The following is a 16525-nucleotide window of genomic DNA, read 5'->3' as shown; positions in this document are numbered from 1 at the left end:
ACAAAACTACTGTACCTAATATGATGAGATACTATGTATAAGTTGAGTTGAGTTGAGATCAATGAACATACTTTTGACTCTTGTTTGCAGTTAATTTCACCTTTTTCGCTAAAGCCTTAAAAGAGTTTGATTGAGAAATTTTATCTCAAGAACTGCTCACATATCAAAGTTCTAAGTTCGTTAAGTTACAAGAGCTAGGTACTCGTATCGCGACATTTTGCAATAAGCAACGCCTTTAATTACCGTTTCAAGTTACAAATTAAGTAACTTGGTATCTTAGTACAGTGCGACCTCTTAAAGATTTCGTTATTCGTCATTGAAGCAGAAATTAGGTAAGGTATCTTTAAATTTGGTAACCTAAATAAAAATGTTTCTAAACTAGCTTCTGTCAGTGGTTTTCGCCAGCGTTTCCGTAGTTTTAGCGTGATTGACGGACAAACATCCAAACAAACCGACTTTCACATTTATAATATTATATAGTATGATAAATTTAATATCTATTGCGTATGTGTCATTGATTTTTGTGCAATTCCCGTAATAAAAATAATCCTGTAATCTTTCTTTTTGACGTCACAATTTTGTGGTTAATATTATATTCCGAAAAATCTATGATTAATTGCAATTTCATTTTAGTTTATCTTCTTATATTTATAACATTAATGTGATAAGGATAACAATTCTAAACATATTACCTACATATTTATTTTTAATTCAAGTAAGTCATCGTCAAATATTTATGCAACCTCATATTAAAACCTTCAGTGAGCAATAAGTAATTCTTTCTCAATTTAACTTAATTTTTTCAATCACATATTATTAAAATGCAGTCCCTGTAAATTTTCCACTGTAATTAATTTAAATAACGTCACATGTCTAATTAATTAAAACCGTCATCAAACAATATTTACATTAGATAAATCACTGCGTATCTAAAGGTATAAGATCAAATGCACACCAGATAAAGAAAGTAAACACTTATAAGATAATAATTATGCAGAACACTGATTAAAACACATAATAAAGATTAACAGAGAGCATTAATTACGTGGTTAGCTAATTACGTGAACACTTTAATTGATAGAAAATTATAAAAAGAGATGAGACACAAACCATGAGTGGTCATCTTCTTAATTTGCTTTAGTATGCCCATAGCAGTCACAAACACAGCACGAGCGACAGTTTGTTTACAACACAGCGCGAGCACGAGACGGTCTGTCACCGACTGTCGGCGGCGATAGATCGGATGCACTTTCGACTCCAATCGACGCCTTTACTTCTTGATCTCCCGCCAGACTTGACTTGACTTTACTACACTTTCGCTTCGCACGCACGCCTTGTCAACAAAGTTATTTAACATTTTTGGTAGCCGCTAAACGGCCCACGTTGTCGATGCTGCTATCTCACAATTTGACAGAAACCTGTTTTCGGTTTTTAAGGCGTATCTTATTTATGTTATGCAACTGTTTTATGATGTTCGTTTCGTATTATGATTTAATTTGATCGGAAGCGATTATTAATGTTATTGCAATGGATGAAGGTTGTTAGATTAAATCTAATTTGAATATTAAAATTTTGACCTTCGATTTGTTTAATAGTCACATTTGTATGTATGGAATTTGTTTGCAAAATATAACGTCGCTTAATTGCGTTGATTTCGAGATTCTGCACGTAGTGTATAACAAAAAATAGTTTAGGTATTGTAAATTTTTGCAAGCAAACAGAAGTTTTTCTGAACGAAAACAGGTCATGCTTTAATAACTTTGATACGCAGCGAAAATCATTTTAGATATTCATCAGTCCGTACTCTACTTATTTCTTAAAGTGGCATAAAAAACAGATTACAATCAAAACTGTGTTAATGACTGGGCTCATTTATCTGCATTACAAGTTATAAGTTAAGGTCAAATGTTTAAAATGATCAAAAGGCCGGTCACTTTTAAATACCACATTTTTCAATCATTTAGTCATGGTAAAGAACTTTTGGTTTTTGCGTTGTACGTCGATATGTTTATGATGTAGATAATGTTATCTTCTGCAGTAAATAATGCACTTATAAGCAATTATGCTATATTGATAAATAAATCATTTAATTAATAAGTTGTTTTCAAAGTAATCGATCAAATCAATTTAATAGTAGCTGTAAGTACAACACTACACGACGTAGAAACAAATCACAATGAGTTAAAAGTTTCCGCTAATGCTTATAAATAAGTAGATCTCGCTTTAGATAGTAACCTTGAAAACACAATAAAATTACGTGTTACCGTAGAGAATCCCATAGAAACTTGTAACACAAAGAATGATACAAATAGTGAATGAGTCTGTACTCACTGTACGGCAATGGAGCGTAAACATCCGGATAGATATTCGTCCTGTTCCCCCATTCAGAAAATTCATGCAGTGTGTGACGATAGTCATTATTTTTGTTTACATTTGATGTGTTACGATAAACTACTGGATCTGCATTTGTTCTTCTTTCAGAATCAACAATGTTCCTTAAATTGTTTGTTGATGCTGAATGTCCTGAATGATAGTCCCGTTGATATTGGACTTCATTGTGTACTTCACTTGGTTCAGAAACTACTTCTGATATGGTCACACTCTGTGTATCCGCGTTATCTGATACTGTGCCATTGTATGTATCAGAGTCATTGAACGATTTATCTTTTAACTGAAGAGATTTGTAGTCATCTGTTAGTTGCGTGACACTTGTAGCGCCGTATGTAATAGTGGCTGTCGTTGTTTTTATTCCAGACTTATCTTCAACAGATTCATTACTCTTCAAACTGTCTGTATCATATTTTGTACGAGATTCATTAGGGCTGGTTTCTTTTGAGAAATAAGCACTGTCACTTTCATATTCTTCGGTTTCGTCATATAGTAAATTCTTCTTCATGTATCTGTTTAGAGCAAGCTGAGATCTAGACAGAGATCCTGACCCTGGCACGTCACTAAAAAATCCATCATCTTCATAGTTAGGATCTTCACGGTTTGAAATATTGCTGTGCCGTTTGTTGCTGGTGTCACTCGCAAAATTCGCGCTCATTTTCGTGGTACACAAATTATTTTATCATATTAGCACTGCACACACCTAGATGGTTCTAGTTAAACTGAAGTAGTGATAACACTGATAAAAGTATTATATCGGTGAGTTGTACTCGATAACACTTGTCGATACGGTTCGATATTTCGCGCTGTCAGTTACTTCAAAACTTTATTTATTAAATTGACGAACAACAAGCAGACCGCGTGTGATCAAGCGGCTCGCCGAACTATTTACAATTGTAAAAACTCAACCGACAGGTTTTGGAAGTCCGATCCAATTGAATGACGTAAACCGGCAGAGGTTGACTGATAAATCGCACGATATGATGAACGATTTTTTGTAAAGTTGTTATGACACAAATATTATAACTTATTTTATATTAACCTAATCACTTCAAAAATAAACTTGAGTAACATTTATTCGCACCAGACAACGTGTGTAGACGACGATGGTCAGGGGAATAAGTTAAGGCGCCGATTATTTTGTTGAACAAAGGCTATTGTTTCTTTTTTATTCGCATATAGTAATCTTATGGAATATAAACTTTGTTGGCTCTCATGATGCTTACACCGAATGATTTTCGGAAGTGAATTGCTGTTACCTAATGTACCAAAGTAGGTTAGATAACTTTTTTATTTATTTTGTAAGACAAACGTCTCGCTGTATGGTTATTCACGGATAAGAGCACAAATAGTTAACGGTGAGTGTATGTACTTGCCTGTGTCTGAGTAGCTCCCGTGCGAGGTTCTGCGTGGAGGCTCCGGTGCCGAGTCGTTCTCTAATAGTGTATAACAAAAAATGGTAAGGGACCAAACACAAAACATAATAACATGAAAATGATAAATAAAAGAAACATTGATACTCGTTATGTGTTAACATCTAAGCTGACAAAATACATATTTTTACATAAATATTTACAGCAAGTTGCATTATTTCCTAATATGATACAGAGCATGTAAAAAAACAAGTGACATTTATTGCAGGGCTGCAAACCATGCTCGTTTTCGAACAGTAATCACGCGAAGTAAACACGCACAGCAGAAACGCGATACAGTGAAACATAACGATGATCAATAAATCTTTTATAGGATGCAAACTTCTACAAAATTCAAATTTACTCCAAAATTAAACACGACTTAGTGTCAACTAAATTGAGTTGTAATAAAGTTCAGAAATTAAAGAAATTAACCTTGGAATGTGACGGTATGTCTTGATGGCGTGACGAAGGGCGAGAGCCTGTAGGGCCATGAAGCGGGCGGCGGGCGAGGCGGAGCCCGGGGCGGTTCATACCGGCTCGCCGGGCGGTGTGCCGCCGGATTAAATTCTTGCTTCGCAAATGTGTCGCTTTTTAGAATGGAACTCAATTTAATGGATTCTTTAGGTTTTATTCGCTTTGTTTCTTTTTTTACAGGAGAAGTGTGTCCGCGGACTAAAACATTTGGATCCTCTATGGATCTGTTGTTATCACTACGCTTTGGGTAACGGTGCGCTATCCACGAGCCCGCTAAGTATGGAGCTATGTCGTGCAGCTCACTTACGTCAGGAGCGGAAGCGTATATCTGTCCTAGTAACGACATTGTCTCGAACCTTCGACGTATACGGTCCACTTCTCCCTGTCGACATTCTGACGCTTCTTCAGCAGATCTAGATCGAGGAGTGGTGCGTCTACGGAGAGCTGCTAACTTGGATATTATATCAATGTGGGGCATATAACGATTGGTCGATCTTAAGGGTACTCGAGCCACGGGAAGGGCTATTCTAGACTTGTCCCGTCGTGAGGATAGTTTTTCGAAGGAGGACCAGCTGGTAATGAATGCGTTCCGTGCAAGTTCGGGATCACTGCGATACCGTCGCAGCACGGCGCCGACTGCCGCAGGCGAGTCGAAGCGCCGGGCCAAGCGGCGCACTTCACCGGCTCGCGCCAGGTTGAGATACGCGCGCCAATACCTCTCCGGGTCGGGTGACGGGCTCCGACTGCGCCAGATTGTCTCATCGCTTGAACAACGTAGCGTGTCAGGCGTCCGTCTGTCAGCGTATAATTCAGAATGAGGTGAAGCTGACCTAGAATGTAGATCGGGTTTCAAAGGAAGTGATAGAAACTTACTCTTTTCGCTTTCGCCAAAAAGCTCCTTAAAATTTGTACAAGATTGTGACTGCACCATCTGGTTTTTTGGGGGCTCGTTAATTTTGGCTTCGTTTATATTTGAAACAACTTCCTTGACCACCACTGCTATGTTAGAACTTGATTGATCTTGATTTTCTTTTTCTTTTTCATCAGAGCTTTCCCTAGCATGATAGATAGTTTTCGTTTGTTCAGCTGTATTTTTCACAGATTCGAAATATTGAACCTTTTTTTGCACTTCCTTGCTGGGACCACGGTATATTACGGTTTTATTGGAAATGTCTGAACTAGCAGTCTCAGTTTCGCTGGCTGAAGACTGACACGGTGTTTCTGTTTTCTCTTTGGGATAAATGACATGTCGCTTTTGATCATTTTCAGCATTATTAATACTTTCTTGTTTCAGATTATTCTCTGAGTTTTTTTGAACATCTTTACTTTCAGCTATTAACTGTTCTTTGATTTCAGAATTTTCAATTTCTTCTTTTAGAGACAGTGGTGGTTGTGTCGGAGTGTCGAATTTGTTTATTCTGTTTAAAATCTCTTTACTTAATGTTTGTGAAATCTTCCTTTTTTCATTTTCGCTAAGAGTCATTTGAATCTTGTTGACATTATTTTTTAATTCCTTCACCGATGTGATTGGACAAGAAATTGCAGCTATAGAATCAGATTTAGTTAGTTTCGCTGGTTTTTCTCTGTCTGCGTTGTAATTGGATGTAATCAATGAATTACATCTAACATGTAATGATGGAGTTGCCTCTATTTTATCTTCCTTTACGTCAATAGTATATTTCATATCCGCCTCTTTATTAGATTTTGATTCCAGTTCTTTGCTGTATATTGCATTTAGCTGATTTTTGAGAGCATTTACTTGCTCCATAGATAGACTGCTCCATAACCGACTACCCAGACCTATTTTCTTTCGAAGGTCATTTAACGAAGTTTCTTGTTGTAAAGTAACCGTAGGCTTTACAGTGATTCGCTGTTCTAGTCTGTCATTATCGTTCTTTTTATTAATATAAAAAGCTGTTTCAGCTACGCTTGTTCCACGCCACAAAGGCTTATAAGTGTCTCTAGATTGGGGTTGCTCTAATTCCATCGAATCATATTGAGGTATCTGTTGAAAATGATCTTTTAAGTCTTCTACAGATTTTTCCTTTATTCGTAAACCCCTATCTGAGTCATAATTCCAGCGAAAATCTTTTAAATCTCGTGGATAAAACAAAACATCTTTTTCCGTTTGAGCTATTTTCAACTTACGGTATAAGTTGTTTAATTCTTCTTCAGCCCTCTCTATGGCTCTTATTTTCTTCCAACGATCAAAGTCAATTATTTCTTCATCTTTTCTTCTGTGACGTAAATCACTAGTAGATGTAGCCTTTTCTAATTCAGCAACCCTTTCCAAGTACGTATAGTACCTATTTAATTCCCTGAAGCGTTCTGACCTCATTTTTGTGTTTTGCATGTCACGACAGTATTCATCGTAATCTGGGTCAGTGGCATATAAATTAGAATCACTTTTTGTTTTCATGGGAAGGTTATCTGAGAGAATTTTTCTCTCAGCATCACCAGCACTTCTGGTACGAAATACACTTTTAGGGACTGTATCAGCATATTGCTTACTGTTTTGCAGACGGGCGCTATGTATGCGCCGGTAGGATGGAGATCGTATGGAAACAGGAGATGTAGAATGACTCCTACTGACACTTGCTGCGGTACTTTTTCTTGTAACCTTTGGGGATACGGGTCTCGAAGTTTGAGAAAAGAATATTGTTGAAGGATATTTATCATTATCAGATTTGACATCAAGGTTTTCTAAACGAGGAGACCGTCTAGTAATTACTGGAGATATCGGACGAACAGTCTCAGTGAACACAATTTTTGATGGTGATACAGATTTACGTTTCATTTGTAGGGGAGATACTTCACGTTTATGTATAATTTTGGGAGAAACAGGCCTTCTGGTCTGCGTGAAAACCAATCTAGATGGCGATGTAGTATTCCTAACCACAATCTCTTTTGGCTTTTCCTTTTTATAAAACACAACTGTAGGTGATTTTGGACGAGATGTTTGAGAAAAATACATTTTATTACAAGGTGGTTCGCTTTTACTTCTGACTGTCGCTAAAGACGAAGTTGATCCAAAATCATCACATTTAGACAGACTGTCAAATTTGCGTATTTCATCATGCATTCTGCCGGGCCAAGATATGGATCTAGGACTACGGGCTCGAGATGGACTGGGATATCTATCCCACATTTTGAAACGGGATAACGATACTGGTTTTCTATGTATTAAATATGTATTAAGGGACTTTGGGGAAGTAGTGTCTTGAGGAAGAGATTGAAACATTCTTGCTTTTTGCAACACTGTAGTATTTTGTTCTAACATCGGATATACTAAAGTTGGAGTCGAAGCTCTTCCCAGAAATAAATGTTGAAAAAACGAATCTGACACAACAGCATCATGTGATTTTTTTATTTCTTTAGAACTGATTCGTCTTGGTCCTAAATTTTCAAAAGAGCCGAAATTGGAAATTTCGTTCGAAGTGTCGCCAAACTGACTACCAGATTCAGAATCATCGTTTGATTTCGTAGTAGACTTTTTACTACTTTTAGGTTTGGGTGATTTCTTCACAGTTTTAGGATCTTTAGCTTTCTTACTACATGCTTCGTGGCAGGGTACGCTTCGAGGTCTGACAATTACACTCTCTAAAGATTTTTTCTTTTTTAAGTTTGTTACTACTGCTGTTTTCACTTGATTGGGTTTTTTTAATCCAGTTGAAATATTTGAAGTGGATTTTGAAATGCTTGATGACGATTGCAGGGAACTAGGTTTTAGTACTTTCGGCTCATTTTTAATGGATAAACAAGGATTTGACTTTGTGTGTTGTTTTGATATTTTGAGTTTTTGTACTTTTTCAGCGGTACGAATCATATCTCTACTCTTATGAGTACTAGTTGGTGAAGAAGATTTGGTGCTTGGAGTTATGGTTGATTTTATAATAGGCCTATGTGTACTGTCTTTAGACAGAGATTTAGCTCGTATTTTTGTTACATCAATGCGCTCATTTCTTTTTTCGGCACTCCACAATTTATCAAGAGAAGTAACTTTGTCCAGTATATTCGATATTGGTGTTTTACGACCGGCTCCTCCTTCTATAATCACGGATGAGTGTGGTTCGCCATATTTGCTGTGAACAGAGTTCGAATATTCTGTGGGTAGCAGAATTCGGCGAGAAGAGCCAAAACTACTTGTACCACTCCTAGCTTCACTAACTGAAGATTTCATTGAGCTTTTTAAGTTAATTGTTGAATTATACTTTCTGTTGATGGCTGGTGGTGCGGATGTTGACATAATTCTAGATTTCGGTAATTTTTGTTCGAGTGTTACACATTTTTTCTCAACTGACGATCCAGACTTGCTAAGTATTTGTGTGTTTTGTCGAGAAAGTTTGTGGTTTATTTTATCCTTCAGGAAATCGACGTTGGATTGTGAATACGATGTTGTCCGCTTTGGTGAAGTGGAAACAGGTCTTGTCGAAGTCACCAGCTTTAGAGTTCGACTGTTCTTAGATGAAATCCTTCTAGGAGGAGCAGGTGGATAGTCAGATATTTTACTTGGTACATCAATGCTCAGGAAAGAAGGAGCGACCCTTTTGAACTTTACTTGTTCTCCCGTTTCGATACTTGTCACTGGGTAGCAAATGACTTCGTGTACCTTTGGCGTTTTCTTATGAACTCTTATCTTCGTCAGTGTTGAAGAAATCGGAATATATTCGATTTCTGATTCGTCTGTGGAATATAATCACTTTTCAGTGATGGTAGTCTTTCGGTTGCACTCGTTAGGTGTGATACAAACGTGATTCTCGTGCTCCTGTTCTAATTGTGATCTCGTAAGCGATGTTTCAACTTTCTAACCGTGATACTACGTTTGTGCCGTAAATTCAACCTTGTGACGTGTTCAATAAGTGCTAGTTTAATTTTGGAGTCAATTTGTGCTCATGCAAGTTTACCTGGTATTACAGCCGAAGACCCAGCACCTTATTATATAGATGAAAGCATTTATAGGCAAATAATCGACTTACCTCACGTGTATAACAGTATAGACTAGTGTGTGCTATTGAAAAGCGTCATTGTCATTATAGAGCGGCCTTGAGTTCGTACATCCGACTGTAGGCGTGTTGTGACGAGATGTCATGTGTTGGGAATCTGCATCGACCTTGGCCGACTTAGTGGAAAATGCGATTTTCCATAGATATTGTTAATATACCAAATATAACATTACTATACACTGTAGGGCCGATAATAAAGTTGTTTAAGTAAGCACGCCATAGATTTTAGTTAGAACCGCCAACACCGAAGGGACCCGCGTTATTATAAAACCATGCTTTGTTAGGTTACAGTATTTTAGTTAGTTTACACTTTATTTGTTAAACCTTAGTATTTTAAACTATGTAAGAATACGTAAATAAAAATTTTAAGTTAAAGTTGTTTTAGAGGTAGCTAACTAACTAAATATCTAGGTAGCCATTATTTCCAAATATATATTTTCTTTCTAATTAGCCATAACTTTTGAAAATTATAAATACGTTTTAAGAAATAGGGCAAGATCGTACAGTATATATTCACTCTTATGCTAGTCAACCTTCATTTGAAACATAATATAGGTAACTGTACAATCTTACCCTCCAGATAGTTATATATGTAATAATTAATAAAACTACTGCTATGCTGACCTTGTCGAGGTGGTGCTGGAGACCTGAACCCTCTGAGAGGAGGTTCCCCACCAGCCTGCAGGTCTCTATAGGCAGCTCTCCTCTCTGCTGGTGACAAAGGCGCCTCCGTATCCTCACGACGACGGAAAACTAACGTGGAGTCGGATTCGTACCCCGATTCTTTAAGAGCCCTGGGAAAAATAAATGTTTTATTTAAATCAAGTTAAAAATATGATTTCGTGTATACGTGACCGCGTAGAAACTGTACTGTTTTTAAATAGTAAATAGGGGTAAAGAGTTGCCACTAAGAATATTTTTCTACTATAGACTGAAGCGCCATCTGAATTTTGCATCCAATGTTGCATATTTTCTTATTTATACCACTACTATACAATTCATTAATAGTGACTCTACAGATTAAGTCAATCAAAATTCGTATTTTAAATTGCTTGTTATTATTTACCTTGCCATATTCGATTTAGACAGGATCGTAGCTGTTAAATCCTTTTTCTCCTTCGGTGATGATTGTGGCAAAGATGTCGTACTTGAAATGTTTTGCTGCAAGACAAATATTAAAATATTAGTACTCAATAAATTATATTTAAGTTTATTCCTAACACAGAACAAATGTTTCAGCTCACAGTTTCAAGTGAGTTTCCATTAAAAACATGCTGAAAAGCTTTAAAAATATATCACGATCTAAAAAAGAATGAAATGTATGACAAAGAAGTATTTTATATAATTATAATCATGCTACAATATAAATGAGAGAAAGCTCTAAAACAAATTACACACAGAGATTACTAAATTAATTTAACACAAGTCTGCCTTCCAATTCTGCAATAGTTTTTAAAAAAAAAAACAAAGAATGAAATACACCAGTAACATGCAAATAAAAAAAAGTGAAATGATACCCATCACCAATGAGAATAATATGAAAAGATTATAAAATAGTTTCATTTGACTCTATTATAAGTATGTTTTCAAAAAAGGCAATTTATTTCAAGATTTATCAAAGGAAATAAATACGCTATCGAAATACGTTAGAAATTATTTTTGATGGATATAAATTATTTGTTTTAATATTCTGCTCTATTTATTATTTAATTTCCACTTAACTAATCATTAATAGAGAGGTCCTCGGTAGAGAATAAATATTATCGATATATTTTAATAGCTAATTATTTTAATCCAAAACTTTTAGAAAATGTTTTGACATCTGATAAGCTGACAACGTCTTTAGAAGTGGCAAATCAAAGGACCAGAAATATTGTAATTTTTGTCACTACCAATAATAGTATAAAAACGTCGTATTCAGATGGCATACAACAAAATATACGTACAATAATAAACATCGTGCATGCAAACACAAATGCTCACAATACAGGCATACGAGTACATTCATGTTAAGGGCCTTACACTCTTCTGTATCGCGCGAGCTAGCAATGTGGTGTAGGGGGGGAGTGGGGAGTTGTCATCTAACCACTGTTAGTGCCACCACCACGCGACCCAGACAGCGATGGAAAACATACGTTAGTCGAACATAGTACAGCTGAACTCTTAGCGTTATCATCATAAGGCTTGAGGACACCAGTTGACGGCATATTTACAAATTAATATACTCAAAAATATTATAAGCTAAGCCAACTGTTTTCTTTTTATTTGAAAAAAGTATCGATAATTTTTAACACAATTTTTTTAATTACTTCACCAAAATTATTATCACATTTTTTTAAATATAAATATCAATATAAGATAATAAATATTATGAAACCAACGAAAAACCAAATGTTATGAATTATTAATTAATGGTTATTACAAATACACACATATATAAATAATAAAAATATCGTACCCCGTCAAAAATGTCCATGACCTCGTCCCACCACTAGAAAAGAAAAAAAATATTGGTGATGTCTTCCATGAACGTGAATTCAGGCAGTTAGTCCGGATGAAGATGAGAGCAGAGTATGGGGAGAAAAATATTTAGCAACTGTTGAAACTATTTTAGATCATAATTATGTTTAATCTAAAGCTAAAGATTTCTATAACGAAGGTTTATTGCATAGATAGGACTAGAGTACTCTATATGAAAGAAATGAAGGTTATGATATTTATGTAGGTATTTTGGTTTCTTCAGCCTACATAAATGGTGTGATACTTTTCTGAGATAAACCTATGATAAACCTATAGGAGAGAGGTGAGGTTATACCTTATTTTTTTTACTAAATCAATCTAGGACTTAGTTCAAATTTTATTAATAGTAGAAATGCAATGCAAATACAACTAAAACTAAAGATTTTCCACCAGTGCTAAGCTATATGATTGGTGATTGGTGGAACCCAAACACATTTACAGCAACGTAGTATAGCGCATCTCTGGTGGAAAAGCATTCTTATATTGTATACCTAATGTACTTAATATTCCCTGCTACTGAAATCTAATAAGCCTATATATAAAGAGGTCCTAATAAGTATATTTATAATGTAAAATCCTTAATGAATTGTGGATGAGCTTGGTGATAGAACTCCTGAAGCACTTCAAAAAATGACACCATTTTTGTGACGATGAATGTGATGAACCCAATGAAATGCAGATAGCTTGTTTGTGTGATGTGCGAGAGAGATGGAGAGAGGTTTACCTGTTTCGCTTCTTTGTCTACGACTGACGACTTTCCTGGTACGTAGTTCTCTATTCTTCCTGGCTGGTTCTTGTACACTTCTTGGCTTGCTCTCGCTGATGCTAATGTGCTATATCTGTGGAAAAGGAAAATATCTGATTTAATATCTTTATTGTGAAAATTCTGAATGAGGTATTCAGGTTGGCATAAATCAGTTGGTTAGCTTTCTGCTTTAGTAGGATCCGACTTGTATGTCACATGAAAAGAGAAGTTTTAAATATAGCCTTAAATAATTGAATACTACCATCGTCTAATATCATCTCGAGTAATTCTGACGTGGCAATGGCCACAAATATAACAATTTACAGTTACCACAAAAACATTTTATAAAATTACTGGTTTTCGCAACCAGTAAATCACGATTCAAGCAATCTAAGTAAGCACCGTTCTTTGTCACAGTGACACAACATCAGTCATTAATAAAAAGTTAAATAATAATAACTAAATCAAGGCGTGGAAACGGGTGGAAAGCCAGATGGTGTTAATGTCGAAGAAGAAATAAATTCGCTGGATGCAGGCCACGTCTACGTTCAAGTGGCCGATCTGGAAGTGGTGGAGGAAGCCCTATGTTTACCAATGGACTATGATGGTAATGATGGTCCTCTATTATGTCTGCCTTGGGATCGTTGATGTTCACATGTGGGCCATACTTACTTATTAGTACTAGACGAATACTGTGAGTTAACATCATTGAATCTTCTATCTTCCTGCACTGAAGCAGTCCGTCTTCGAGGGCCAGTGGTCACGTCGCTGTCATAAGCATCGCTCCACGTGCTGCTGCCCAGTCTACTCAGACCTCCCTCCGGCTCACTTAGGTAACCGGAGCGGGGGTCAAAGTATGCGTACTGGGATTTGTTGCTGAGCACCCTTTCTGGTGGTTGCCCTAGATAGAAAATATTAAGAAATTAGATGGCAATGTTTGGTATAAAGTTTTGGTTGCAAATGCAAAATTCCAAGCCAAAATCCTTTGATACAATTCTGATGAGGATAAAAAAAAACTCAATGAGAAAAAATAGGTATTTTCTTTTATATCTAATAGAATAAAACAAAAAAACAAAATCAGTAAATAATTGGATGTTAAAAACAAATAATATTTAATATTCAATTAAAAAGTTATACTATAATTTGGTTTCTTTAATTTCGAGCCTGTTAAGATTAATATAGCAATGCGTTGCACGTTGCACATTAGTGCGTGACGATTTTCAGCAGGCGTTTATTCAAATATAATTTTATGTTGTATGTAGTACGAGTATATTAATGTAAATTATGTTAATCTTTAAGCTTATAAGCAGCTAATATAGTATTGTTACGAGTTGTTAGGTAATTAAATTATTTATTATTTTATTTAAAAAACTATATCAATGATTTTATTTTAATGCGTGACGATTAGTTTGTTTTCGTAAGTTTAGTTTAGTTTTTTTTTATATCATTTACAAGACAATTATGTTTTAACAAAGCAATGACTTATATTTACAATAATGGCACCAAAATCATGGAAAAAAGCGTTCAAAACGGCACAAAGTATGCGATGTAAACAGCCACCGATGTAACAAAAAATTAAAAAATAATTTGGAAAAAATAATACGAATAATCACCTCGACGACTTTTGTATCGAATAGTCACATAATCGTCTGAAAAAGAAAATTAACAAAAATTGGGGAAACCTCATTTTAACATTTGTACCTAATAAAATGAAAAGGTCGAAATTAAACAAAAATCGACTTTATGCAGGCAAACTTACCGTCGTATTTGTTTTTGTGTATGGTGTCGTACATCTTTTTGTACCACCTCGAGGGGTCTTTGACTTCCTGCAAGAAAAGAAAAGTTTCGTATAATATGAAGTCCTAATTATAATAGACTACAGCAACGATACTAAAATCCGTCCAATGAAACGGTTTCACGCAAATTAGCGAGCAGTGGTTGGACTCCTGAGTTTGGGTGTGTAGTCCAAGTGATGTTTTGGGACGTAGCCTATAGCCTAATCCTAATAGTTATAATGCACTGCTTCAGACTAGTCAAAAGTTGTAGGATTATTCAACACTCGGGGTACCAGGTAAGTTAGGCTGAGAATATATGATTCCAGTTCAAACAAACAATATTCAAACTCTGTGGCCTGTACATTTATAATATTCAGTAAGAGCGAAAATACAAATGAAGTGAAATTTCAAGAATTCGATTTCTTTATAACAGCTATAGGATACTAAAATGATGTATAATTTTTAAACTGACATGGTTACTAACACTATCATTAGAAATTGAGACGGGATATTTATCATAGAAATAAATAAACTTAGTAAATAACCCGTCTCAAGTTCTAATGATAAAGACATTAAAGTCATTTTTATAATCTATACTTTTACCACCCCGTTCCTTCTCCTGCTTTCCGACCCGAAGCCCCGGTAAACCCGCTAGGTAGTCCGCAGCTCCGGATCAGGCATCAGCCCTATTCAGGCCCCATCTGTGGTGGTCTGATGGCTATTTGAGGCGCGCGCGGAACGCGATGCGCCGCACGCAAGGGTCTGGATCTGGTCGGGCGGCGAGCTACCCTTGCTCGCCGTCCGCAGGCCCGACACTTACGGTGGCCGGAGAAATCTATACTTACAGATCTAAGTGCGACTGGCATTCCGTCTTTGGTGATGGGTCCGATTCCTTCTACTTTTCTTTGGGCATCCGCCATCTTCCGGATCCCCCCGCGTTCGTAATCGCTTCTGTCGGCCTCGCCTTCGCTCGCGTATTCTTTTCGAAGAGCATGAACTGGAAAATTTATTTATTGTGGTCTTAGACACAACAACAACAGTCAGTCAGTAACCTCGAATAAAATAATCCTCGAAGAGGTAGGTAGAGGTGTACATTACGGCACGTAATATACACCCACTTTTTACCATTTGTGTTATAAGTCCAAGCCCAGTATATGAGCCTATGCTCACCTCCTATTACACGGGAACAACAACACAAACAACAATTTTTTCTTGATATCTGGTTAATATTTAACATTACAGATTTATAATTATGTTTAACTATCTTTAAAGTTTTAAATGTATTTACTTTATATTAGCAGAATTTTCTCAAATAGTGACTAGGTAGGTTGTATACGCCCTAGTAGTATTAATCTTGCGTGGGCAACTGACTTATACCTACTTAAGCTACCCACGCGAGACTCAAACATCTGACTTTTCCTTTATTAGAAAACTCAAATGTCTAAGGGTTAACGCAAAATTAGTACTGACTTTATGATTATGATTTACATTATTTTACTATCAACATAAATGTTTGCCACTTCATGAAAGAGAAGAATGTTTCCTTTCATTGCGTTTTTGAAGAATAAATTGTACTTTACCTGGATCGCCTCTTGGTGGAGATGGACGGTCACGCGGCAGTCTCGCCGCGTCTCGCTCCTGCTGGATGTAGTTGGAGCCACGGGAAATCTGCCCTTCTGAAAACAAGAACACAATCACATCAGTCAATAATAAACTGATCAGTTGACAGAAGACAACGTGATGATTTGTATCATCTTTTTGTAGTTATGTTTAATGTGTATCCTTACAGACGGTAACGCTTCATTTGTGAAAACAAAACGACCAAACGCTCGGTAAAGGAACAGTTAGGAATGTTTACACATAACTTTGGCCATTGTTCTACCGAAGTTAACCATAATAAAGCTATCAAAATAAATTAATTATTAGGGTTGACCAGGAACTCGACTAGTTTCAGGCCATGGTAGAGGCTCACACGTAGCGGCACGTGCTAGAGTAGCAGCGAGACAATCGCCGCGTTGTGTGTCGCGGAATTCTGCTCATGAATGTGAGCCTCTAGCATGGCTTGAAACTAGTCGAGTTCCTCATCAAACAGTTACGTGAGTAAGCCGATAACATAATAATTACTTTAGTATGTCTCTGGAAAATTATAATAAAATTATAAAAATAAAATACACGTTGATATATTATATTTTCCCAGCACATCTT

At 36.2% G+C, this 16525-nt stretch overlaps 1 protein-coding gene across 22 annotated transcripts in view; it reads right to left on the bottom strand.

The window, feature by feature from the left end:
- The window catches only part of LOC118268087 (sorbin and SH3 domain-containing protein 1), a 208535-nt gene that overhangs the window by 17052 nt on the left and 174958 nt on the right, over positions 1-16525 (bottom strand). For 6 of the 22 annotated variants that reach the window (XM_050706569.1, XM_050706568.1, XM_050706571.1 and 3 more), the window contains 11 exons: positions 15901-15996; positions 15166-15317; positions 14305-14371; positions 14159-14194; positions 13218-13446; positions 12525-12639; positions 11739-11771; positions 11303-11368; positions 10347-10441; positions 9905-10074; positions 3765-3824 (listed from right to left, as the gene is read on the bottom strand). In XM_050706569.1, coding sequence (XP_050562526.1) covers positions 3765-3824; positions 9905-10074; positions 10347-10441; positions 11303-11368; positions 11739-11771; positions 12525-12639; positions 13218-13446; positions 14159-14194; positions 14305-14371; positions 15166-15317; positions 15901-15996 — 1119 coding nt within the window. Of the gene's footprint in view, positions 1-3764; positions 3825-4235; positions 8961-9904; positions 10075-10346; positions 10442-11302; positions 11369-11738; positions 11772-12524; positions 12640-13217; positions 13447-14158; positions 14195-14304; positions 14372-15165; positions 15318-15900; positions 15997-16525 lie in introns of all 22 variants that reach the window. The other 16 variants (XM_050706572.1, XM_050706561.1, XM_050706556.1 and 13 more) reach the window with 7 other exon arrangements.

Source organism: Spodoptera frugiperda, chromosome 29 (genome assembly GCF_023101765.2).
Source record: "Spodoptera frugiperda isolate SF20-4 chromosome 29, AGI-APGP_CSIRO_Sfru_2.0, whole genome shotgun sequence".
Taxonomy (NCBI): domain Eukaryota; kingdom Metazoa; phylum Arthropoda; class Insecta; order Lepidoptera; family Noctuidae; genus Spodoptera; species Spodoptera frugiperda.
Note: the sequence above shows the minus strand (reverse complement) of the source record. Positions and strands in the feature narration are given on the sequence as shown.